Source organism: Leguminivora glycinivorella, chromosome 2, assembly GCF_023078275.1.
Source record: "Leguminivora glycinivorella isolate SPB_JAAS2020 chromosome 2, LegGlyc_1.1, whole genome shotgun sequence".
NCBI classification, from domain to species: domain Eukaryota; kingdom Metazoa; phylum Arthropoda; class Insecta; order Lepidoptera; family Tortricidae; genus Leguminivora; species Leguminivora glycinivorella.
The window spans coordinates 5,322,787-5,350,234 of record NC_062972.1 but is presented as its reverse complement, the minus strand read 5'-3'; the positions used below and the strand labels follow the sequence as shown (position 1 = coordinate 5,350,234).

The following is a 27,448-nucleotide window of genomic DNA, read 5'->3' as shown; positions in this document are numbered from 1 at the left end:
GTTGGTGGAACCGTTGGCCATATGTGTACAGCGGCCATAAACGCAGTTGGCCATTGGCGCCAAGATCCTTAGATGTGTGGACAAAAAACCGACACCAATCGGTTGGCCGGCCAGCGCAAGCGCCAACTGCCAATTTACGACCAAGTAGCCCTCTACACGCTTGGCCAAGGGGGTTGGTGGAACCGTTGGCCATATGGCCCCTGTACACACATGGCAGGGCTACTTGGCCGTAAGTTGGCAGTTGGCGCTTGCGCTTGCCGGCCAACCGATTGGTGTCGGTTTTTTGTCCACACATCAAAGGATCTTGGCGCCAATGGCCAACTGCGTTTACACGTTGGCGCTTCATTCAGTTGGTCGTCAGCCGTCAGAGAGGACGGCAGTGAAATATTTACGAAAATAATAAGTTTATCTATGTCAATAATAGTGTAGATTTTAGGAAATAAAATAACCTTGCAAATGTTTAATGTATTTCCTAAAAAAGATAAATGTTCTTATCAGAATATTCAAAAAATTGTTAATATTTCAAATAATTTAATTTTACTACGGGGTTATTATTTTTTAATCAATTTTTTCTGACAACGTCTATGACCTAGAATTTCCTAGACTTTTCCATTCCACGTCCATCTTTCATGAAGAGCCAATGCCAAGTGATTGGTTCGCCAATGTGTAAACAGCGGCTCTTATCTTGGCCAAGGGGTTTCACAAAGGGCTGGTGGAACCGTTGGCCATATGTGTACAGCGGCCAATATGTGTACAGCGACAGCGGCCATCAGGCATGTCAGGACAGGATCAGATGTTAATAGCAGTCTTTTTAAAACAGCTACGTTGCACTAAGAACAAATTAAATTATTTTCATACTAAATATTTTAATTTGCATTTTTCAAGTAGTCACACTATTAGTATACTATAAACTTGAAATAAAAGTCAATTATATACAAAAAAAAATCGCACTAATGAGTTTTTCGGAATTTATGTGCGAAATGTCATTTGATATTTGCCAGTCGCTTTTCGGTGAAGGAAAACATCGTGAGGAAACCGGACTAATTCCAATAAGGCCCAGTTTACCCTTCGGGTTGGAAGGTTAGATTGGGAGTCGCTTTCGTAAAAACTAGTACATACGTCAATTCTTGGGATTAGTTGTCAAAAGCGGACCCCAGGCTCCCATCCCATCCCATGTGCCGTGGCAAATGCCGGGATAAGGCAAGGAGGATGATGGATTGGATGATCTTGTAATTTTCATTAATTGTATCGATACAATACATACAACTATTGTTAACAATTAATAATTGACAACAGTTTGCCCCCTTTTCATTTTGGTTCTATAATTAATATTAATAAATTTAAAAAAATAATACTTTCAATTTGTAGAGGTAAACAATGTTCATCACTTCATAACTATTCTAAATTTCAAGTCGATAGCATAAACTAGTAGTTCTCGAGATATTTAGTGAAGTAAATTCCAAATAAAAACGTGAGTCTCTATTACTTAAAATTATTTAATTGTTAACGATAGTTGTATCGATACAATCTAAAAGCCCCTGTACACACATGGCCAACGGTTCCACCAACCCCCTTGGCCAAGCGTGTAGAGGGCTACTTGGCCGTAAGTTGGCAGTTGGCGCTTGCGCTTGCCGGCCAACCGATTGGTGTCGGTTTTTTGTCCACACATCAAAGGATCTTGGCGCCAATGGCCAACTGCGTTTATGGCCCCTGTACACACATGGCCAACGGTTCCACCAGCCCTTTGTGAAACCCCTTGGCCAAGATAAGAGCCGCTGTTTACACATTGGCGAACCAATCACTTGGCATTGGCTCTTCATGAAAGATGGACGTGTAATGAAAAAATCTAGGAAATTCTTGGTTATAGACGTTGTCAGAAAAAAAATATTAAAAAATAATTACCCCGTAGTAAAATTAAATTATTTGCAATATTAACAATTTTTTGAATATTCTGATAAGAACATTTATCTTTTTTAGGAAATACATTAAACATTTGCAAGGTTATTTTATTTCCTAAAATCTACACTATTATTGGCATAGATAAACTTATTATTTTCGTAAATATATCACTACTGTCCTCTCTGACGGCTGACGACCAACTGAATGAAGCGCCAACGTGTAAACGCAGTTGGCCATTGGCGCCAAGATCCTTTTGGCCGCTGTACACATATGGCCAACGGTTCCACCAGCCCTTTGTGAAACCCCTTGGCCAAGATAAGAGCCGCTGTTTACACATTGGCGAACCAATCACTTGGCATTGGCTCTTCATGAAAGATGGACGTGGAATGGAAAAGTCTAGGAAATTCTAGGTCATAGACGTTGTCAGAAAAAAAAATATTAAAAAATAATAACCCCGTAGTAAAATTAAATTATTTGAAATATTAACAATTTTTTGAATATTCTGATAAGAACATTTATCTTTTTTAGGAAATACATTAAACATTTGCAAGGTTATTTTATTTCCTAAAATCTACACTATTATTGACATAGATAAACTTATTATTTTCGTAAATATTTCACTACTGTCCTCTCTGACGGCTGACGACCAACTGAATGAAGCGCCAACGTGTAAAGGCCGCTGTACACACATGGCCAACAGCTCCACCAACCCCCTTGGCCATGTGTGTAGAGGGCTACTTGGCCGTAAGTTGGCAGTTGGCGCTAGCGCTTGCCGGCCAACCGATTCGTGTCGGTTTTTTGTCCACACATCAAAGGATCTTGGCGCCAATGGCCAACTGCGTTTACACATTGGCGCTTCATTCAGTTGGTCGTCAGCCGTCAGAGAGGACGGTAGTGAAATATTTACGAAAATAATAAGTTTATCTATGTCAATAATAGTGTAGATTTTAGGAAATAAAATAACCTTGCAAATGTTTAATGTATTTCCTAAAAAAGATAAATGTTCTTATCATAATATTAAAAAAATTGTTAATATTTCAAATAATTTAATTTTACTACGGGGTTATTATTTTTTAATCAAATTTTTCTGTCAATGTCTATGATCTAGAATTTCCTAGATTTTTCCATTCCACGTCCATCTTTCATGAAGAGCCAATGCCAAGTGATTGGTTCGCCAATGTGTAAACAGCGGCTCTAATCTTGGCCAAGGGCTTTCACAAAGGGTTGGTGGAGCTGTTGGCCATGTGTGTACAGGGGCCATAAACGCAGTTGGCCATTGGCGCCAAGATCCTTTGATGTGTGGACAAAAAACCGACACGAATCGGTTGGCCGGCAAGCGCAAGCGCCAACTGCCAACTTACGGCCAAGTAGCCCTCTACACACATGGCCAAGGGGGTTGGTGGAACTGTTGGCCATGTGTGTACAGCGGCCATATGATGTGTGGATAAAAAACCGACACGAATCGGTTGGCCGGCAAGCGCAAGCGCCAACTGCCAACTTACGGCCAAGTAGCCCTCTACACACATGGCCAAGGGGGTTGGTGGAACTGTTGGCCATGTGTGTACAGCGGCCATTACACGTTGGCGCTTCATTCAGTTGGTCGTCAGCCGTCAGAGAGGACGGTAGTGAAATATTTACGAAAATAATAAGTTTATCTATGTCAATAATAGTGTAGATTTTAGGAAATAAAATAACCTTGCAAATGTTTAATGTATTTCCTAAAAAAGATAAATGTTCTTATCATAATATTCAAAAAATTGTTAATATTTCAAATAATTTAATTTTACTACGGGGTTATTATTTTTTAATCAAATTTTTCTGTCAACGTCTATGATCTAGAATTTCCTAGACTTTTCCATTCCACGTCCATCTTTCATGAAGAGCCAATGCCAAGTGATTGGTTCGCCAATGTGTAAACAGCGGCTCTTATCTTGGCCAAGGGGTTTCACAAAGGGTTGGTGGAACCGTTGGCCATATGTGTACAGCGGCCAAAATGAAAATTACAAGATCAATAGTGACAAATATATCCAACGTAACTTTTTTATAATCTTAATTGGCGCCAACGCCAACTCACTTTTTAATTAAAAAGGTGTCTAACCTTTTTAATTCTTGTTTTTAATGAAATTGCCTAAACTCGTAATAAAGTAAAAACAGCTAAAATAGCATCATTAACAATATTATAAATATGCTTAAATTAATATAAATCTAATTTGAATTAATTAAACATTTGCAATAGTATCTTATTTTTTTTTTAAAGCAACACTTTACAACAATGGCATAGACTAGACTTTGATATCTTCTGCTAATAACATTGATCTCTATTGTTAAGACATTAAGGTTGTTTTCACAATGACTCAAAATAATTATGAATAACATACGTTTTTACAGATAAATAATGCAGGATCTATACTCCCAGAACATAAATTCCAGCAAATCTTAACATGTTATTTTCATGAATCTTACATTAGTAATGTGATAGACAGACAGACGGACAGAGCGGCACCATAACCTTTCTTTTTCCTTCAGTATCTTTTTGGTACGGAACACGGTGTATAGCAATATTAGCAATGATGACTCCCTATATTCTTTCTGTTTTGTTATTATAATTTTCCCCAAACTATACATTTTATTTCATGTAGCAACATTATTATGGATTTTATTTGCATTTAATTTGGAACGTTAGGTGTAAACGCACAAAGACTATTTTATATTCAAGCAAGCAAAGAGAGCATGGAAACTATAGCTATCTCAAGTTTGCGGCGTCGAATGCCGATGGTCATATAAAGAATATGCTAATATTAATCGGCTGTATATTACGAAACGAAGAATACGAAGACCATTTTTGGATTGAGTTAATCGTTACGTTAAAAAAATAAAAATATATGTGACCGGAAGTAGGTATAAACTAGCTACAATTAGTAAAAAAACAATTAATTATTGTCTAGTTTTTATTTCACACAGATTAGTTTGCATTTGTAATTAAAATAACTCTTTTATTGTTTGTAGTTTATATATGTTTACCGTTAGTATTTCGTATTCGTTGTACAAGGAAGATAAACAATTCCATTAAACCTCGTGGTAATGGCTTCATTTTTTAAAAAGTGTCTGTATAAAGTTTAATGAAAATAATTGATAGTCAATCGATATTACAGAAAGCATTATTTATAAATGAACAACAACCATTAAAAAAACTAAAATTGCCGAAAATTATTTTGATAACTCGTCCAGCTACAACCATTGAAAAAATTAAAGCATGTTGAAATATTGTCACGTTCTTTAGCTATAGATTTTAACATCTCAAATGTTGTGGAATATGTAATAATAATTATTGTCTTATTTTTTACTGAATTTCAGTCAGTATTTTACGATTTATTGTCAATAAAATATTTTTCATCCCATATTGTGGAATCTCCCCACTCTTGTGACGACACAGTATACGTCGCGTTTGCGTCATCATACCGTGAACAGCGCTCAAACGGGGAGGACGTGGGATGAACAAGTGTGCAGTGCATAATTAGAAACATTGTTTTATTTATTTCAAATGTTTCTAATATCGGAATTATAAAGTACAAAGTATTAGGATAGGTAAATATATTTGGAGTGATTTTTCTTTCGTGTTATTGTAGTTATGTTGTGAAATTTGTGTTAATATATTCCCTTTTGTTTCAGGGTTCAAGAAATAAACGTCGCCATCATGGCGTCGGACGAACAATTTTCATTATGTTGGAACAATTTCCACGCGAATATGTCGGCAGGCTTTCATGGCCTGCTGTCGCGTGGAGATTTAGTAGATGTCACATTAGCTGCCGAAGGCAGGCTATTGCAGGCACACAAATTAGTCCTATCAGTATGTTCTCCCTACTTCCAGGAGATGTTCAAAATGAACCCAACTCAGCATCCAATAGGTAAGGCTTGTTAACAAGTTTTGTTATTTTTGTTTTATTTATTTTCTTGAATATTTTCTTAATGAGGTGTTTTTGTTTCAGTATTTTTAAAAGATGTTAGTCATTCAGCGTTAAGGGACTTATTACAGTTTATGTACCAAGGTGAAGTTAATGTTAAGCAAGAAGAGTTAGCGTCGTTTATTAGTACCGCGGAACAGCTTCAAGTGAAAGGTTTAACCGGTAATCAAAATGAAGAAAGTTCCACGCCATCCAAACCAAAGCCGACCTCGAGGCCAGGCCCGAGGTCGTCACAACAAAGGCAATCTGTTATGACTAAGTTAGAGACTGATTTAGATTCTAAGCCCTCCTCAACTCCAGTAGCAATTAAGCGACCAAATAGGCCATCAATAGCATCAAACAATTCTTCATCCTCACAATCTGGACCTGTTAAACGGAAATGTGTGGACCCATTAGAAGCTGGACCATCTGGATCAGCTAAAGAAGAATTTGTTACGATACCTGATGAAGATGAAAACAACGCTGTGGCACCCAAAATGGAACCCGAATTTGTTAACGAAAGTATGTGGGATGATGACGATGACGGAACAAACAATGATGAAACAAATTTCGGCGAAGATGACTCTAATATGGAAATGACAGGTAAATATTTCTGTCGAGAAACTTGTCTTATTGTGTTACTGTTATTATTAGGGCTTTAGTTCATTTTCCTTTTGTTGTTGCAGGATTTGATGGCTCGACGACTGGCGATGGCAATTTGACTGGTGGTGCGGAAGGTGGAGCTGTAGGTGATGCGCAAGGTAGGTTTACACTCTCAGATTACTGATCGAACAGGACATACTATCTTACGGGCATCGTATGTCGCGTTCGATCTGACTAGATATGGTGAATCTCACGTTTTTTTATTTCAATATTAATCTCTTCAGGTTCATCATGTCTCTAGATGTAGAAATGAAATTTGTAAGTTAGAATTAGTTGTAGTTAGTAACGTATATTGCCTGTTGCAGATTTTAAATAACTATTTTTCAATGCTTTATTGAAGGATAGTTCAAGGTTGTCTATCGGTACGTGTAAGGTAATTATTTCTTGGTATAATGGTGTATAGAGGTAAAATGTTTTGGTAAACTGGTAATATAGAGGTTAAGTGGTCTAACCTGACCTTCGCAGGTACTAAAAACAAAGGTCATTAAAAAAGCAATTGCAGAAAATAGAGGTAATCTGGTATTATTCTTCTGGTCATTTGAGGTATGCGGTACGGCCAACTGCTGGTTCTTTGTTCCTGTTCAGCCCAGTGCGAGAGTACCATTAGGCCGAGACACTGCACATTGGGCTGTCTGGAGTAAGGTCACTTTGACATCTGCCCCTTTAACACAACTTTCCTTGTCGCGCGCGAGTCCATACATCAAGCGCTACTTCAAGTATGGACTCGCGCGCGACAAGGCGAGTTTTGCTAAAGGGGCTGGTCGTTACCGTCGACAGTTTCGGCCGGTGTCTCATGGTTTACAAAGCGTGCAAACATTCATTGTAAGCCATGCAACACCGCTAGTCTGTCAGAAAACTACAAGTCCGTTTGCACATTATCCGATCCGGAATCTGTTGAGGGATTTCAATGGAAAAATTCCAAATGGGATATCGGTCTAACATCCGAAGTCGAATCAGATAATGTGAAAACGCACTTTTTTTTTCAGCACAATGTACAGTATCACGATGCTCTGGCTATACAGTTTAATCTGCTAATTAGCAGATAAGTTGAATGCTTTCAGATTCGACAACACGGCGTGGTGTTGCAGTATTGAATGAAACTGGTTTGTGCACAGCGGAAACTTGCGCTATTGGCATCGCGTACATCATCGCTAGATACTGGGCCTACTTAGGGCCTTATCACACTTGTGATTTAATGCTGTTAATTAATTCTGCATACGAGTTTCATGAGATTACACGGCGTATTCTCTTTTGACGAATTGTTCACTTCGCGTTCAACTCTTGAATCGCAATTGTGATGAGGCCCTGACTATTCCACACACAGGCGACGCATGTCCTAGGCCAGCGTTCCCACTTAAACGTCGCGTGACTCGGGGCGCGCAACGGACGTCCGCGCCACGCCACCTGAGTGTAATTCAAAAGACGTCTCAGTACATTTTGTATAGGAAGGACGTAAGAGGCGCGGCGCGCGCCACGCCACCTGGGGCGCGTCTTACGTCCTTCCTATACAAAATGTACTGAGGCGTTTTTTGAATTACACTGAAGCGGCGTGGCGCGGACGCCCGTTGCGCGCCCCGAGACACGCGACGCTCTGGTGTGGCCGGTCACTTAGCTACCATCCACACTCATAAGGCAGCGTTCCCACTTATACGTCGCGTGTCTCGGGGCGCGCAACGGGCGTCCGCGCCACGCCGCTTCAGTGTAATTCAAAAAACGTCTCCTCAGTACATTTTGTATAGAAAAGACGTAAGACGCGCCCCAGGTGGCGTGGCGGCGGCGGGGCGCGCGCCGCGCCGCTTGGCGGCGCGCCTTACGTCCTTCCTATACAAAATGTACTGAGGAGACGCTTTTTGAATTACACTCAGGTGGCGTGGCGCGGACGCCCTTTGCGCGCCCCGAGACACGCGACGCATAAGTGGGAACGCTGGCTAAGACGCATGTCTTGCGGCGCGGAACGGACGTCCGCGCCACGCCACCTGAATGTAATGTAAAAAACTTTCTCAGTACATTTTGTATTAGCACTGCACCTGTAAGCGGAAGCGAGCCAAGAATAACTCTTTCTGGCTCCCACTTAAAACAGGATAGTAATGGGATGACCTTGGTGCGGTGCTTGTGCGGCCGTGTGTAAGCACCTTTACAGATGGCCCTCTGAAATTTCGACCTGACAAGAAATGAACCACTTCTCAAAAACAAAGACGTAAAATAGGAAGTTCGAAACGAGCGGCGAAAAATTAAAACACGACCAATAAGAGCGTGCGCAGACAGAGAGCGGTCTGGAGTTCTGCGTTCCGCGTTCAGAGTTCTGCGTTCTTTAGAATGTACCGAGTCTGTAGCAACAACGCACACAGCGGGCAGTCTGCCCGCGGCGGTCAAAGCGGAACGCCGCGTTCTGGCGTTCTTTTCCCGCCGAGACAGAGAACGCCGGAACGCGGGGATGTCTGATCTGAGGTTGCAAACACAGAAAAAATAATGAATTGGTTAGGAAAAGGAAGGATTTCTGAGGTCGAATCTACGGATAGTACACGACGAAATGCTGTTATGTTTATTTTATCCTTAATAAATAATTACAATGCCCTAAAATTACAGCCAGCCTTTATTTTTTTCTCAATTAATGAAACTATTCATCGACATGCGAATAGAAATATCGAATTGCTGTTCATCTGTAAGGAGAATTTAATAGGTGGAATTTTTGAGCAATAATTTTTCATAGGAAAACGATCTTTTCAGTGACATGTTGCATGTAAAAAGACACAAACGAAACTAGAACGCGAGAATTTGAACGCCGTCTGTGTGCGTTGGAACTCTTGAGCGGTCAACGGTCACCAGAACTCTGAACTCTGACAGAACGCAGACCGCTCTCTGTCTGCGCACGCTCTTATTATTATTAAATTTATGCCCCACTTTGCTTTTCACTTCGATTGCGAGGAATTATTATTATATATTTTTCTCGGCAATTTACACCACGAAATTGTCGTAAAGTGAAAGAACATAATAGGTACATATAACCAATTCCCGCCAACTTTTTTTTCAACATGTGATCAGGGTTTCAGACGCTTGGTTTTTGCCAAGTCAAACATTTTTTAAACGATAAGTAATCGAATCCTATTTTATTTTATTTACTTAATTTAATGACAGAAAATACGGAATTCTAACAAATTATAGCAAAACTAAAATAACCTATCAAAGTTTTGTCACCTACACAATTTTAATTTTGCAATATGTTTTAACTGTTTGTCTCTTGAGACCGATTACCTTAGTCTTACGGCCGGCACGGCAACAGACAGTCTTAAAATTCATAATTCGATAAAGTCATAATCAGTACAAAAATTAGATCGAGTGCACGGAGTTACATATAATTTCGCGACTGTCCACACACACTCTTGTTTTTTAAGATTATGAATTTTAAGACTGTCTGTTGCCGGCCTTAGAAGAAAATTGTACCTACTTTATGCTCTAGAATGTAAAATGCGATTTTATGTCGTCTTCGCACTACATAAAGGTGCACTTTTCGAGCATGAGTGAAAACGAATTTTTTTTGTTATACTTATACAGAAATGTCTGCCAACGATACTATATTTATATACTATGATTACTAAAATAATACTCTCTTTAAAAAAAATTACATTATGTAAACACTGTCAAACCATTAAAATCTGTCAGTAAATAAGAACAAAGAAAACTATTTGCATCCTTTTCTATAGCAATAGAAAAGGATGCACAATTTTATTGAGCAATAAAATTGTGTAGGTGACAAAACTTTGATAGGTTATTTTATTTTTGCTATAATTTATTAGAATTACGTATTTTCTGTCATTAAATTAAGTAAATAAAATAAAATAGGATTCGATTACTTCCCGTTTAAAAAATGTTTGACTTGGCAAAAAACCAAGCGTCTGAAACTCTGATCACATGTTGAAAAAAAAGTTGGCGGGAATTGGTTATCTTATGTACCTATTATGTTCTTTCGCTTCACGACAATTTCGTGGTCTAAATTGCCGAGAAAAATATAATTAATTCCTCGCAATCGAAGTGAAAAGCAAAGTGTACAACAGGGGCATAAATTTAATAATAATTATTAAAACCTAGAACGAAACGCGCCGAGCGCGGGAGCGAGCGGGAAGGAACATATCTCCCTCTCGCTTACCCGTAGGTACACCTCCTTACATACTAGCTCATGTGGCGGCGCCACAATAAAAGTCCATTATTTCGTTTCCCGCTATAGGTACAGTCATAACATTATACGTACATACTGTACGTCTTACGAACATCATTTTAACATATAATTAGTTGAATTTCATTATGGTGGCGCCGCCGCAGAGTAGCACACCATTTTTTGATAATGTTAATACTTTCGGAAATAATCGCTCTTAAAGGAAAAAAAAGTGTGTCCCCCCCCCTCTAACTTTTGAACCATATGTTTAAAAAATATGAAAAAAATCACCAAAGTAGAACTTTGTAAAGACTTTCTAGGAAAATTGTTTTGAACTTGATAGGTTCAGTAGTTTTTGAGAAAAATACGAAAAACTACGGAACCCTACACTGAGCGTGGCCCGACACGCTCTTGGCCGGTTTTTTTTACTACTTTTAATACTTACAGCAAACGTGTAACAGCTTTTTGTTACTAGATGGCGCTACTACTAACATTCCTAAGTAACAGCTTTTTGTTATATTGGTATGGATACAACTAGATGGCGCTACTAGTTACATTCCTGATACCATACACTAAAGACAAAGACTTAACTCCGTATAGACAGATAAAGTCTAAGAAAAAACGTACCTCAGTACCATACAGAAAAGGGTACGGTGGCCTAGATGGCATTACACCTTTGGGGTACGCTCAGCTAGATGGCGCTAATATTAATATTTGACATTTTAAAACTTATAAAGCTAAGAATATGGGTGCGTTCCCATTGAGGGTCCACGTTAGAATTTCGAGCTTTTGAACGTGTCAGTCTTTAGTAAAAGTTCTCAAACGATTGTAAATTCAACCAATAATTTGTAAAAGTAGGCACTCAAAAGTTAAATATGGTTAAAGGTGGACCCTCAGTCGTGCATGTCAGGTATCCATATTTCATAATCCACTTCAAATTTACAACTTCTGTAAATGACTACTCTTTGTAAAACTAATTTCATTAATTGTGACTCCTTTCTGCTGCTAACTCAAAACGAAAAAATGGCATGTAGAATGTGGTCCCTCAATCGATCGTGTCAAGAGATGGCAGTCTATGCACTGTGATTACACATTTTACTTCGACAGTAACTATCTATAATACTCGATCCTCTTTGAAGTCTTTGACTAAAGAAAAAGTGATCAAGCCCACTGGTGGCGAAGCGGTGAATCGAACCCGGGTCTCCAGCTATCGCGGCTGACGTGGTGTATATTGTCCTAGTCGTTATGGATTATAAACAAGTTTTCCCCTCACTAGCTCGGAAACACGTGTTTTGTCCTTTAATACCAGCGGGTAAAAACGCATTTTATCCACTAGTGGGTAAAGTAATTTGACCTTGAATAGAGTCAAATTAACTGCTTTAAAATTGATAAAAGTAGGTGAATATAGTAATAAAGATGATTTACCACCTGTGGAACTACTGGAAGCAGTGATAAACGGAATTTTTGCGTCGTGGTTTCCTCGCTATAGTGAGGGGAAAAGTTTTGTGTTACACTCGGGTGCAAATGTATTTTACTTCTCGTGTGTTAAAAAACTCGCAAGTTCAGGATTCTATTCTAGAACCACTCGCTTCGCTCGTGGTTCAACTATAGAATCCTTTCACTTGCTCGTTTTTCAATTCCACACTCTGCGTTAAAATACAACTTTGCCCCTTGTATAACAAATAACTATAAATGGACCGAGAAATATTGGAAAGTAGTCCAATTACATAAAACGACCACGACGACGACGGGTACCACGGCGGGCGGGTGGTCTAGTGGTGAGGACGTTAGCCGCGTAAGCTGAAGACCCGGGTTCGATTCCCGGCTCGGCCACCAGTGGGCCCTGTCGTTTTTTCTTTCGTGTATGATATCTATTTAAATTTATAATTTACATAAAACGACATAAAATATCTTTCAGACTTCCAGAAAAAGATTTATTTTGACATTTTTCCATCTGGACAAGTTTTTTAACCAAGCAAATTTCATGGTCAAGTAGAACTAAAATAACGCCACACATATGCTCTTGTGGCATCGCTTAATGACATTATCCGTCGGTCCCTTGCAACCATCAATGTGCCTGCTCTCCTTGAGCCGACTGGCATAATCAGAGATGGAGTGTCCTTGGTCCCTTGGAGTATGGGACGAATGTTAGTGTGGGATGCTACCTGCGTAGACGGTAACCTATCGATGTTTCGAAAATCCTTTGTCCGATTATCACTTGTCCGAAAACGGTTGACAGAATTTTTATAATCCAAATACATTGTTTACCATATTTTTAAAATGTCGTTAGTTTGCAATCCCACATTATCGTTTTCCCGAAACTCAATAACCAGAAGTACGGTTGCCAACTTTATCATTTGACAACCAATTTGTTAACCACCTTTTCATAAATCCGATGCTACGTGACATCGAAATGTCATTTTCCCTAATATCATTTTATAGAAACTCAATAACCAGAAGAACGGTTGCCAATATTATCATTTGACAACCGTTTCGTTAACTACCTTTTCATAAATCCGATGCTACGCGACGTCGAAATGTCATTTTCCCTAATATAATATTATAGAAACATTACAAAAAAATAGGTTAGGTTAGAAATGCGACTCCCACGGAAACAAACTTGCTAAGAAAAGTGGTTTAGGTTAGGTTAGAACTGCGACCATACAGAAACAAACCCTTAACATAAGAGTGGGTTAGGTTAGGTTAGAACTGCGACCATACAGAACAAACATTAGCAAGAAAAGTGGGTTAGGTTAGGTTAGAACTGCGACCATTCAGACACAAACTTGTGCTAGAAAAGTGGGTCAGGTTAGGTTAGAACTGCGACCATACAGAAACAAACTTGTGCTAGAAAAGTGGGTTAGGTTAGGTTAGAACTGCGACCATACAGAAGCAAACATTTGCTAAAAAAGTGGGTTAGGTTAGGTGGATGGTGATAAGCAATAATGTGTCAACCCACACGCCAACCATTTTGAGAAAATGGCGTCTAAAGATTTTTTCACATTTTTTTGTTTCTCTTAAAAAAAAATGTTTTTTATATAGATTGTTGTGTTTTTCAGCTATAATACGTTCAGTAGTAGTGATTATTGTAGCTTAATTTCAAAACAAACTTCAATTTGACGAAATAATGCCCTTTTCTTTTATTGCGAATTGTTCGACGACGTCAAACTTTTTCAAGACTGTGTTATGATACTTAATCCACTTTTGCTAATTGTTTAAAAATATCTATGAGTCTTAAATAAACATGTTAAAGCACATAAATTGTTATTGTAAAATACTCTACCTATGCATATTTTTAACTTTATAAGTGTTAAGTAACATATCAGTCATGGTCACTTATGTTATTAGGTATAAATAATAAAATAATAATAAATATTATAGGACATTCTTACACAGATTGACTGAGACCCACGGTAAGCTCAAGAAGGCTTGTGTTGTGGGTACTTAGGCAACGATATATATAATATATAAATACTTATATACATAGAAAACATCTATGACTCAGGAACAAATATCTGTGCTCATCACACAAATAAATGCCCTTACCGGGATTCGAACCCGGGACCGCAGCGTAGCAGGCAGGGTCACTACCGACTGCGCCAGACCGGTCGTCATGTAGGAATCAATACATTATTTATTAATCAAACCTTATAATGATTTTTCTACTCCCGAACTGTTATTCGTCATTTACAGGATTGTGCGTATCGAAAAAACTGAAAACGCATTGTTTGGTTCTGTAATCATGGCAACGCATTGCATTAACGATACTGCGTGCGTGCGCGGGAAGGCTTTGGGCAGCTGAGCTGACAGTGCAAACCTTTGCAATACAGGAAACAGTGTGAATTTCGCGAGAATTATTTAAAAAAACTATTAAAAACTAAGTGCATGGTCGTTGTAAAAGTATTGTATGCAATGGTGTTTAACTGACTCCAAAATACTCGTGGAAAGTACGCCACTCATATTTCTTGACCTCCTTTAAACATAAAATACTATAAATTAACTATTAGAGTAATGATCATTTCTAGACACATATTTAAATTATCTGTGCTTTTTCAACAAAAAATCGTTACAAAAATCAAATAATCATCTTTTAAAAAAACAAACTACTTATCTAAAATATACAACAAAATATTTTTTTACGCTAAGAAATAGACTAAGTCATTTAAATTATGAATAACTCATGACTTGTACAAGAACAAAACATAAAATATCTTTAACAAAATAATAAACTACCATTCAGTAAGTATTCAAAAATCAAACAATATTTTTATGCATACATTAACACGTCTTAATGTAATTAGTAATTATAAAAAAATAGTAGCTTATATTAGATTTTTATATAAACACGTACTTGTAAAAAATGTTTGCAAATTATAATAACGAATATGTATATTCATGACTTAAAATGTTCAATTTCGTACTGAATTTACCATTCATGTGCAAAAATATACTAATGGACTAAGTCATAACTTATTCAAACATAAATTAATATGAACAGTTATATTTTACAATATAGTGTCATGGTACTTACACCAAAAACGAACAATTTATGACCCGAATATAATTTAACAATAATGACTTATGTTTTATAACACGGGTCGTAGCATAAAACAACGAATAAAATATTATTTTGCAATAATCATTCAAGTCTCATAGTGGGTAACTATGTCATTTTTTGCGTTTTGCAAGAATGAGTCAAGTGTAAAAAAATCGTTGAAGCAACCCTCATAACACATTATTGTAATTTAAATATGTCTTCTGCCAATTACTATAATAAGTTAAGGTTCTTGACACATTAATGCAAAACAGGCAACACACGATATAGGATTTGTGTTAACCTATTTTTTTACTTTTGGGATAGTAAAAATTTTCAAAATGAAAAGGTCATTTTTGCAAATAGAAGTTTAAAAATCCAGCTATAACATGGCATTAAAATCTCATTTTTTTAGTTTTTGTGGGTTGACACATTATTGCTTATCACCATCCAGGTTAGAACTGCGACTCTCACAGAAACAAACATTTTGTAAGAAAGTGGGTTAGGTTAGGTTAGAACTGCGACCCTACAGAAACAAACCTTTGCCACAAACTCTTATGGCAAGGCCTCATAGGTCAAGTAAGAACTGCGACCGTGAGGGTCGGGAACAAACTTTTGTTAGAAAATTGAGGATTTATTGAACTTTTGATATAGCGGCTTAGTAATATTTCGAATTATAAAACTATACGCCATACAAAATTGCTTGCAAATGATACTTAGGAATTTTAATAAGTGTTAATTCGAATTTCGAACTTTTGATATAGCGGTTAAATAATATTTCGGGATAAAAAATTTACGCGACAAAAAGTAGTTGTCAAATGATTCTTAGGAATTTTAATAAGTGTAGATTCGAATCATAAGCGAAACAAAACTATAGCGAAATAAGAATCGGGAAAATAATAATAGGGGAAAAGTACTTTCGGGCAAACAAAACTTAGGCCAATTAATAAAATGGGAAGCGTTTTCGGGCTACTAATATTCGACATTACAATTTTCGACTTTTTGATAGGTAACCTGCGTAGACACATTGGCACCGTCTCACCTCCAGCGGACCAAGATAAAAGCGGGCGCAGCGGCAGAAGGGCCGACATTTTGAAACGTAATAAATACAAAAGTCTTGGCAAAGAATACCTTTTTGTACCTTTTGGCGTAGAAACTTAAGTCCATGGGGTCCCAGCGCGAACAAGTTGTTCACAGAAATCGCGAAGCGTCTGGTTGACGTAACTGGCGACCGAAGAGCTGGCGACTTCCTCGCACAACGTATCGGCATTGCCATACAGCGAGGAAATGTCGCCAGTATCCTTGGTACAATGCCTCAAGGGCCTATTTTAGACATTAGCTAGCTTTTAAGTTTAGTCTTAGTTTCTTATATAATTATGTAAATATGTTCTTGTAAATAAAGATATTTAAAAAATAATCTAAGTACTTACAGATGTACTGTGAAAATAATTTCCTTTGTATTGTTACGGAAACGGACGAACGAACGTCACGAACGTTTAACGTGTCATATATGCTATCTATTTCAGTCAGTCTCAGTACAAGTCGTACCGACATTGTCTGAACTAGCATGACAAATAGGTACGAATGTTTCCGGAAAAATACGAAGGAAAAGCTTTTCTCACTAAGTACATCTCTCTCTCTCTCTCTCTCATCTCAGTTTGGCCCTATGGTTGACTGGTAGATAATGCTTTTTGGCATTAAGTCCGCCATTTGTACATTTTTGTGTATATTTTGTGCAATTAAGTTTAAATAAATAATGCAAAATGTGTCCCTATTGGAAATGTGCCTGAAGAAGTGGCGCTGATTGTCATTGTCAAAATACACGTAACCTTATTGGCATATCAAAAATTAATTACAGGCTGGCAAAAAAGAGTAGAAAATTATAGGGGCGCCACTGTCTATGTAAACCGTTGCTATATTTCTACACTTTTTTTGCAAGCTGTAAATGCTACCGTCAGCCCTCGGAACTAATTTAACTCAATAAGATTTTGGGAAAATCCTACTTCGTGATGACCTGGTGACAACACCAGTCGTGTACTTAGCCCATATCGTATACCTATTTAACCGCAGTGTTTTTTTGTTTTCCGTTAAATTTGACACGTCGTTCGGTTCATTGTAAAATTAGATTTTTTTTATCGTTTTCATACATAATAAAATTAATTAATTAGTGTGAGAGATCCTGAACAATAACATTCAAGTTAGTGTAACAAATTATTGACGTCACATGTCATAATAAATTATACCACAATATATTATAATAGTACAAGTACAGAAGGCCCACTGCTTTGATGTTCACGAAATGCCGCCTTTTTAAATGCCTACAATTTTTTTACAAAGAAACCAGCCGCACGTGCGCAGCGTCGGATGATAGGGTTGCCTATGGATTAAAACGAACTAATTGCTCAGATAAAATTTTATACTATTATATTTAAGTCTTGGGTACTTTCTAGGTATATATACATTTTGGTTTAAATTCCAACATCACAAGCCTTATTGAACTTTTCCGTGGGACTCAATCAGTAGTAGATCTGTGTAAGAATGTCCTATGGTACATATTTTATTCATGATAAATGTCTAACTTAGCATTGTTAGCCTTACCACACGCGGACATCGCATATGAACCTTAAAATAAACTCGCGACGTAAAATAACAATAGAAAGTACGAAGGTGCGTTCCGTGAGAACGCGCGCCACCCCTGATTAGGCCGCGAACTCGCGGCCGCCGGCATGTATTGGGTTGGCACAAAAGTAATGAGACACTTGGTTTACGTTTTATATTTTTTATTATTATTACAATACAAAAAGCTTAGTCGATGATGTAAACACCATTAGCATCTATGACTTCTTGCCAACGATCCGGCAAAGTTTGGATGCCTTTCGCCCAGAACTCTGATGGCTGTGCCTCGAAAAAGTTGTTCAACTCCACCTGTACATCATGGAAATCATTGAATTGTTTTGTAGTGTGGAGTATATCCCCTCTCATTGCTTGCTATATAAGTTGCCGCACGCTGTATAATATGAGACACAATAAACCTATATCTCACACAAGTGACTTGTCATTTGGTCCCCACGTCACATGGCGATCCTGCCAGGATATATGGAGTGTACGATATTTTCGACCGTATTTATATGGGAGAAGATTCAAAATACAGACAGATCATCGGCCACTAGTATATCTATTTAATATTCGTGATCCCTCGAGTAGACTTCTTAAATTCAGACTTCAACTAGAAGAATATAATTACACCGTTGAATACATAAAGGGCCAAAACAATTGCGCAGCCGACGCACTTTCTCGTATCGTAGTGACGTCGGAGCAGCTGGCCGATATGACTAATAATATTATGAATGTTATGACGCGACGTCAAGCGCGACGTCAACTAACTAACCTACGAAATGATGCTACTCTTCAGCAAAGCTCTTCGTTTGATAAGCTTTCCACTAATTCAAGGCCTGATCACCCAAGGGTTGTGGAAATTCTTAAAAAACCAAGAAACTTGACTGAATTAAGCATTGCAAATAATGAAATATTAAAAGATATATCCAATCGAGGATTAATTGCGGAAATGTCCGATTCATTTGTATATGTGCCAACAAAAGGGGTAATATATATGAACCCAAAATCTCGATCATTATCTACGCGAGCCGTGTTAGTGAGGGACTTGGGATCATTTTGTAAACGATTACAAATAGAGGAATTGTGTATTATTAAAAATAATACTAATAAAGAAATGATAGAGAAATTAACGCGCGAAATAAAACAAATATATAAGAAACGGTCCGGACCGGCAATTCCTCATATGCCCCGATTATACATAATTAAAGGCGTTCAAAGAATAACTGAAGAAGACGATGTTCGAGTAATACTTAACGATTTTCACCTCTTGCCAATTAGTGGCCACGCTGGCATTAGGAGAATGACTAATAATATCAAAAAGTATTATTTTTAGTCATCCATGGACAAGGACATCAGAGATTTTGTTTCTAAGTGTACTAAATGTCAAACTCAAAAGTACTCATTACACACAAAACAACCAATGGTGATAACCTCAACAGCTGAATCAGCCTTCGACAAAGTATATCTCGATATTGTAGGTCCACTAAATAAAGATAACGATAGCTTTACATACATACTCACTCTTCAGTGTGACCTTACCAAATACACAGAAGCATACCCACTACGGTCCAAGGACGCGGTCACGGTCGCGAAGGCATTCGTCGAAAACTTCGTACTAAGGTATGGTATTCCCCGCGAGATAGCGACAGACCGCGGCAGCGAGTTCATTGCGAGCACCATGACGGAGGTATGCAAACTGCTACAAATTAATCAGGTAACATCTACCGCCTATCACCACGAGAGCATCGGAGCACTTGAAAATTCACATAAAACTATGGGTGCGTATCTAAGAATACATACCGAAAATCATACATCCTCATGGAGCTCGTGGCTACCATACTGGTGCTTTGCTTATAATTGCAGTGTGCATTCCGAAACTAAGTACACACCGCACGAGCTGGTATTCGGTAAGCTGTGTAACATACCTACTAATCTTGTAACCACTGTTGATCCATTATACAATTACGATAGCTATCCATTAGAGTTAAAGTATCGCTTACAGCTGAGTCAGCGCGAAGCTAAGGATAACCTAAATAAAAGTAAGCTAGTTAGGAAACAGTACTATGATAGACAAATTAACCCAGTGTCCTATAGTGTAGGAGATTTAGTTTTATTAAGAAACCCTGTAAACGACAAGACACAAAGTATATATTTAGGCCCTTACCCTGTTATAAGTGATCTAGGCCCCAATGTAAAGATAAAGCTTAATAATAGGGATGAAATTGTTCACAAAAACAGAACTAAATTGTTTAAATCCTAAATCAGATGTATAAAGGAACCCTATTACTGTATTGCTCACGAGCCATAAGCATTGTTGTATACATACTTATACATATACCTACCTAAGGCTTAGTCATAAGATTAAACTACCTGTTTGTTATTGTTTACATTATCGCTTGTATCACGAGCATCCATTGAGAAACTGATTACTTGTGTATGCTTAGTTATAATTAGTTGTTAATTAATGTTTAGGACTTGCAAAAATTATATCGTAAAAAAAAAAAAAAATTGTCGTAAATTCTTTTTTTTTCTATCAATTGGGGAGATGTAGTGTGGAGTATATCCCCTCTCATTGCTTGCTATATAAGTTGCCGCACGCTGTATAATATGAGACACAATAAACCTATATCTCACACAAGTGACTTGTCATTTGGTCCCCACGTCACAGTTTACCCCGCAAATGTCGTTTCAGGGCTCTAAACAAATGAAAGTCTGATGGTGCGAGGTCTGGAGAATAAGGTGGGTGGTGTATCGTCTCCCAGCCCAAGTTCTGCAGCTGTTGAACTTGTCGCTCGTCCATTTTATTTCAATCTAACTAAACCAAATAAACCAATCACTATCTAACTAAGCCGCCCGGCTTTATATACCCTCACATTAGAAGTACCTAGAATGTTCTACAACATACTAGAATATTATCGAAAACAATTAACTTAAGAAAGGAAATGTATAGAGTTTGTAGAGTGTGTCATTACTTTTGTGTCAACCCAATACTTGTAGCACGGCGATAGAATCGCGGAGTGAGCCGCCCCTGATAGACCGGTCAAATCTTACACGAAAATCTGCTAAAAAAACAAAGTGTGATGTAAAGCTGCATTTTTGGTATATTGTTAAAGGTCCTTGAAGGAATGTGAAACTATATTTTGCAAGCAAAAAAAGTGTGTGCTTTTTTTTTTAATTTGCAAAAAACTGCAAAATCGGACTTTTTTTAGTTTTTGTAGTGTCATTTAAAAACTAGACATATTAGGCAATAAGTTGCTTCGCAGAGGTTAAAGAAGATTAAATTTGAAATCATTTGAGTCTACTCTCAATGCCGTATCTCAAACAGTTTTTGAGATACGACACAAATTTTCGTTTTGCCAATATTTTGAGACAGATTTCAGCAAAATATATCACGGTATTATATATTTTGCGAAATAAAATTAAAGAAAATTTCATTAGCTTTCATTTAAGACCAAAAAAGGGCCAGTTAGTCAAATAATCAAATTTATAACCTAAAAAAATAAGATTATAATAGCATAAATCTAGTATAACTAGATCAGAAATGAGTGGTGGAGGGAGGGGGGTGATGGCCAAACGGGATAGTTTACGTGATATATATTTCAAGAGACGTAACAAAGAAGGCGTTATTATTATTTGGGGACTGTTCGAGTATTACGTAAGCACTATAACAATAATAGGCATTTGTCATTAGTTACCAGTATTTAGTCCATCACTTTCATCCAATAGCCCAGTTCATTTTAGGTTCCATTAATTTACTTAACTCTCAAATAATTTAATAACTTAATAATTTAATTAACTCTCAAATAGTCCTTACACCCTGGCGGGTGTTGCCACTGCGTGTGTCCCATGATACGGGTAAGGGCAACACCCGCTCGGTGTACCCCTTACATTTCATTAAAGTGTCAAAAGGGCCTCTACGCGTTGGCTTCGGCCCCGCGCACGCCTCCCAAAGGTCCGGAACACCATTGTTGAACACCACCGTGATGGGAAAGATATGCATTATACGTAAGCACTATAATTATAGGGGTCGAGGTGATTGCTCTGCTTATAGGGTTTTGGTGATGATTTAGAGCTTTCCTTACTTTCTTGCTGACAAGGGGAATGCGGGGATGGTATATATTTTTCATCAGGATCAGAAGTGAGTGGTGGAGGGTGATGGCCAAACATCATGCCAAAAGATGGATAAAGATAAGAATGGGGGAGGGTTAACACTTGTTATAAATTTTGTCTTTTATCTATTTTACTGTACAGTTTCTTACTTAATAGTTGAAAGGCCCCTTCTTTGACATACTTCCATTTGTTACTTCCCTCTATACATTTTGTATAGGGCAAGGTGTGTAGAACAATGTATTTAATATTATGTTTCGTATGTTGTCTAGACAGTCAGGTATCTTAAAGTGTGTGTTTTTTTTAATATCTGTGTATTGCCTATGGTATTAAATTTTAGATGGCTGGATGGATGGATTGTATAGTGTGTGAGTGCTCTTAAAAATTACCACAAACACAAGCGTCACAAAATATCAGTCATAATCTGCCACTGAAACAGTGGAACTAAATAAAATGAGTGGCGATTTACTATTATTGCTGGATTCTGAATTTTGATGTGAGAAAGACCTGGCACATCAGTATCGCTGCCTGACGAAAAAACGATTCAGGAAACCTTCATTGGTGTGAAGTGGTGAACACCAACACCAATGTGGCTCGACTATTGCAGTGGCCGAGTACGAGTGAAATTTTGCAACACTAGAATTTGTATTTGAAATGGTAATTTTTTAATAGCACTCAAACACTATTCATCTAAAAATTAACACTAGAAATAAGTACAGATTTGGGCGTGTCAAGGTGTCAATATCACTGCGGTGAAAAAGGCCACTGACTGTCCAGACAACATACGTCAAACATGTTGAATACAATACATTAAGAGTTATGATAGGGCCGACCAAGCGCACTGCCTTCAGAATTAAAGAACACATTGCTGCAGTCAAAAATAATGAGACTTTTATTCTTCCTCTGTTCCTCATGGCTTAGGATTTCGACGGTCAAGTTGCTTAGTCCTATGGTAATGTCGACGGAACGCCACAACAAACCGAGATTGAAGATGACTTCAAACTATCAAATGTATGGAATCCAGTGATTTGTTTGAGTGAAGTCAGAATTGAACAAACGTAGTGACATTGTAAGTGTAGTGTGTTTCGACAGACCATCGTGTGTGAATGCGACCGGATTTACACCCGCACCCGCCTTCTTCATTTTTAGAAATATCGGGAGCACGACAAAAATCAAAAAGATAATCACGGTCTATATCCCAGTCAATATAAGTCTGACGTAGAATACATAGTAGTATTTCTCATTTAAATAGTATAGAAGGAAGTAAAAAATGGGACTACGTCAAGGACAAGGGGCCATTCAAGAGTTACTTATGCTAATTTATTACAAATATATACCCTCCCCCCATTTCCCTTGTCAGCAAAAAAGTAAGGAAAGCTCTAAGTCATCACCAAAACCCTATAAGCAGAGCAATCACCTCCTCGGCCCCTATAATTATAGTGCTTACGTATAATGTCTATTATTGTTATAGTGCTTACGTAATACTTGAACAGTCCACAAATAATAATAACGCCTTCTTTGTTACTTCTCTTGAAATATATATCACGTAAACTATCCCGTTTGGTCATCACCCTCCACCATTTCTGATCCAGTTATACTAGATTTATGCCATTATAATCTTATTTTTTTAGGTTATAAATTTGATTATTTGACTAACTGGCTCTCTTTTGATCTTAAATGAAAGCTAATTAAATTTTCTACAACTTTATTTCGCAAAATATAATATAATACCGTGATATGTTTTGCTGAAATCTGTCTCAAAATATTGGCAAAACGAAAATTTTCATAAAGAGGGGAAAAATTACCCTTTTTTGAAGTATCATATCTCAAAAACTGTTTGAGATACGCCATTGCGAGAAGACTCAAATGATTTCAAATTTAATGTACTTTTAACTTTGTAAAGCAACTTATTGCCTAAAATCTCCAGTTTATAAATGACACTGCAAAATCTAAAAAAAGTCCGATTTTTTTGCAGTTTTTTGCAAATTAAAAAAAAAGCACAGCCTTTTTTTGCTTGCAAAACATAGTTTCACAGTCCTCCAAGGACCCTAAATAATATACCAAAAATGCAGCTTTACATCACACTTTATTTTTTTATTTCTCTTTTTGACCAATCTATGATTATACTAAGAAATTATAAAGGCCGTACATGGACCGTACTACACTTATTGAGCCACTAAATTATTTTTTTGAATAGCTCGGTAAAGCCACGTATTCACGGTAAACATTTGTTGAGCATCAGTTGATCAACTAATTAGCACAAAATTGCTGGAAACTTTGTTTACGGTATGACCTCCTGTCCACACGCCAGACGAAACGCCGCCAGAAGTCTTGTTGTTGTGCTCTCTTGTGTATCTATCTATCGTGTATACCTACTTAACATAAAGCCCTAAAAAAACAAAAAAAAATGGAAAGAGACAAACATCTAAATCCACCAATTACATATATGAAATCTACATTTATTGGATTGGTGGATTTTGAAGTTTGCTGTCAGAATGATAAATGATATCGCCGCCTGGCATAAAAACGATTCAGAAAACCCTTATTTATAGAAAAGTCACAGAACTATCATTGATGTGTTGATCGCTTAAAGCTCGGACACACATGCGCGTTTTGAGAGCGCAGCGTTAGCGGAGCACAATGATGGCGGTGCGCCGGACGGAGCAGATTGCGAGCGTATTCAAAGCGGATACTAACTGTTTTGCGTAATTGCATACGTACCCAATTTAAAGCTCGGCCACACATGCGCGTTTTGGTAGCGTAGGCGAGCGGTAGCGGAGCGCAACGATAGCATTCGCGCACCGCTGTCATTGCGCTCCGCTAACGCTCCGCTAACACTACTCTATCAAAACGCTTTATGTGTGGCGGAGGCTTTAAGATTCGTAATACAATCTGTGTAAAGGATTGCAGAATAGCAATCAGAAAAAAAAAATTGCCGAATAGATTCTCCGTCTACGTCTTCTTTGACGGCGGCTGCTGCTGTGATATTGAATATGTATTTCATCTTTATCAAATATTGTGATACATAGAAAACGACTATCTATGGATCGCATTGCGTACCTAATAAGCAGGGCCCGTAACTTTCATGCCGATGACATCAATTTGACGTCACGTTGCATCACCTACATGCATTCAAATAGTTTTATTGTAATAATTAATCATTATTCATTAATCAATTTAATCATGTACAAATGACTTCAAAAGAAAACTATTCATACGTGGAATAATTAATACCTACTTGATACGTGAAACGAAAAGGAAACAATTTGTTTTGTTTTAATAAGTAATTTATTGATATATGGTAAGTATTGGTAACAAAACTATTTAATAAAATGTATGTATGAAAAATAAACAAATAATTTAATTTACTTTTCACGTATCAAGTAAGTAATATCTGGGCAACCGAGCTTCGCTCGGTTCTGTTTCGTATCCTTGACATGTGTCGCCATCTAGTTCAAAAATGAATAGTACCTACATCGAGCGAAAGAATTCTCAGCCTTAACAACACAACTACTCCACACGAGATGGCGCGCATTTCGCCACAAAAACTCAAATAGTGTATTTTCTATTCGTTTTAGCCTTGACCTGTGTCGCCATCTAGTGTTTGCAATAAATAGTACTTACATCGACCGAAAGAATTCTGTCTTAACAGTACAACTACTGCACACGAGATGGCGCGCGATGAAAAACGCATGAAAACTCGAAAATTCGCGTTTTCCGGGACCTAAGGATAAGTTAGACCGATTTTTCACCCCCAAAAACCCCCACATAACAAATTTCTGCGAAATCTTTAGAGCGGTTTCCGAGATCGTCAGTGTAAATAAATATATATATAAATAAATAAATAAATATACAAGAATTGCTCGTTTAAAAGTAGAAGATATAAATAAATAAATAAATAAATAAATAAATATACAAGAATTGCTCGTTTAAAAGTATAAGATTAATTAGTTTACGTATGAATAGATTAGTTTTAAAGTCATGATTAAAATGATTGATGATTAATTATTAAATAAAACTCTTGAATCATCCTATATGCAACGTGACATACAGGCGTGATTGTATGTAAATTTGTATTTTTGTAAGATTTCGACTTCGCTTCTATAGCAACGTTTCAACTAAAGCAATTCGTTATAAATGTAACAGAATATTCAATGTACAAAGCTAACACTACGGGACAGTGTAACTCTTCTTTGCAAGGATGTAAATGGCACATTCTAGATTTCGGCCGCTCGACGTATCATCAGCCCTTTACTCAGCACCTTGTCAGCTGCTTCTGACATATTTTCTACACTCCATTCTTCCTGATGTGTTTTTCTTTTGTACGTACGAACCATCTGAAACGTGCAAATAATAATAATAATTAGAATTAACATAAAAAAACGGATCCAAAGTAATAGTGACCCACTTCGCCCCGAAAGAGGTGATCCAAATAGCCTCAAATCAGATGTTTATAATATGGTTACCTAGCGTAAATATTCTTTAAATAACGAATACAAAACACATTGTTAACAACATTTAATAATACACATTAGACTTCAGCCAACTTAATTGGATTTTATCACAAATATTGTAACCACGTTTTTTATATCACCGGTAAAATCACAGCACACCGAAACGAGTGGTTTGACACGAAGCATTACTGAAACTTGACTAATGGCAGCGGCTAGTGGCCGCCTCTGCCGCGACGTGCACTGGAGGGTCAAACCCAATTTATCCAATGCAGGACGCTGATTAGCTGGCCGTGGCTAGCCGCAGCCGCGATCATTTGAATTTGAAAGAAATGCTTCACTTGATTCGATTCGCTCAGTGATTCAGTGCCTCGGTCGATCCTACCCCTGAATTGTATGGGCCTTTTGGCTTAAAACTAGATAGCGCTGTTTCGCAGTCTGGAAGTGGCCAAAATCATATTTTACCCAAATATTTTTGCGTGTTTTTATTTTTTATAAAAACAAATGTCATGCTTCTTTATTTTAATATCATGATACCACAATGCCTGTGTGGTGACGGGTTAAGAATTTCACCACCCCCTTTCTTCCCGTGGGTGTTGTAGAAGGCGACTGTGGGATTGGGTTAAATTGTGGCGTAGGCGAGAGGCTGGCAACCTGTCACTGCAATGTCACAGTTTCGTTTTCTTTCAACCCCTTATTTGCCAAGAGTGGCACTGAAGCTTTAGTAGTTTCATGTGCTCTGCCTACCCCTTTATGGGATACAGGCGTGATTGTATGTATGTATGTATGTTATATGTATGATACCACAACAATTTTGAAAAAATAAATTTGTAGGCATCATCAGTGTAGTTATGATAGTATTTAATAGATGGCGCTAAATAACTGTACCTAAACTGTACTAAACTGTACCTATAGCGAAGAAAACTGTACCTCAAGCAATTAAACATTAAATAGATAGTTACCTATTAGACACGCTGTTCTGACGTCAGCTTGGCGCGCATAGCCGTGTATCGCCCCAGCGTGTGGGAACTATGTTCTGGAACATATATTAATAAACTGTACCTAAACTGTACCTCACTAAATTGCC

The 27,448-nt window shown here is 37.6% G+C and overlaps 1 protein-coding gene and 1 non-coding gene across 2 annotated transcripts in view; both read left to right on the top strand.

Moving 5' to 3' along the window:
- The first annotated feature begins 5,323 nt into the window (after window positions 1-5,323).
- Window positions 5,324-27,448, top strand: part of LOC125240098 (sex determination protein fruitless-like) — a 71,462-nt gene continuing 49,337 nt past the window's right edge. The window contains 4 exon segments of the mRNA XM_048147947.1: window positions 5,324-5,484; window positions 5,569-5,804; window positions 5,886-6,443; window positions 6,527-6,601. Of these exon segments, the coding sequence (XP_048003904.1) occupies window positions 5,594-5,804; window positions 5,886-6,443; window positions 6,527-6,601 (844 nt within the window). The 5' untranslated portion in view covers window positions 5,324-5,484; window positions 5,569-5,593.
- Trnat-cgu lies at window positions 12,415-12,486 on the top strand. Its single transcript has one exon. It is a non-coding gene; the product is annotated as a tRNA-Thr (tRNA).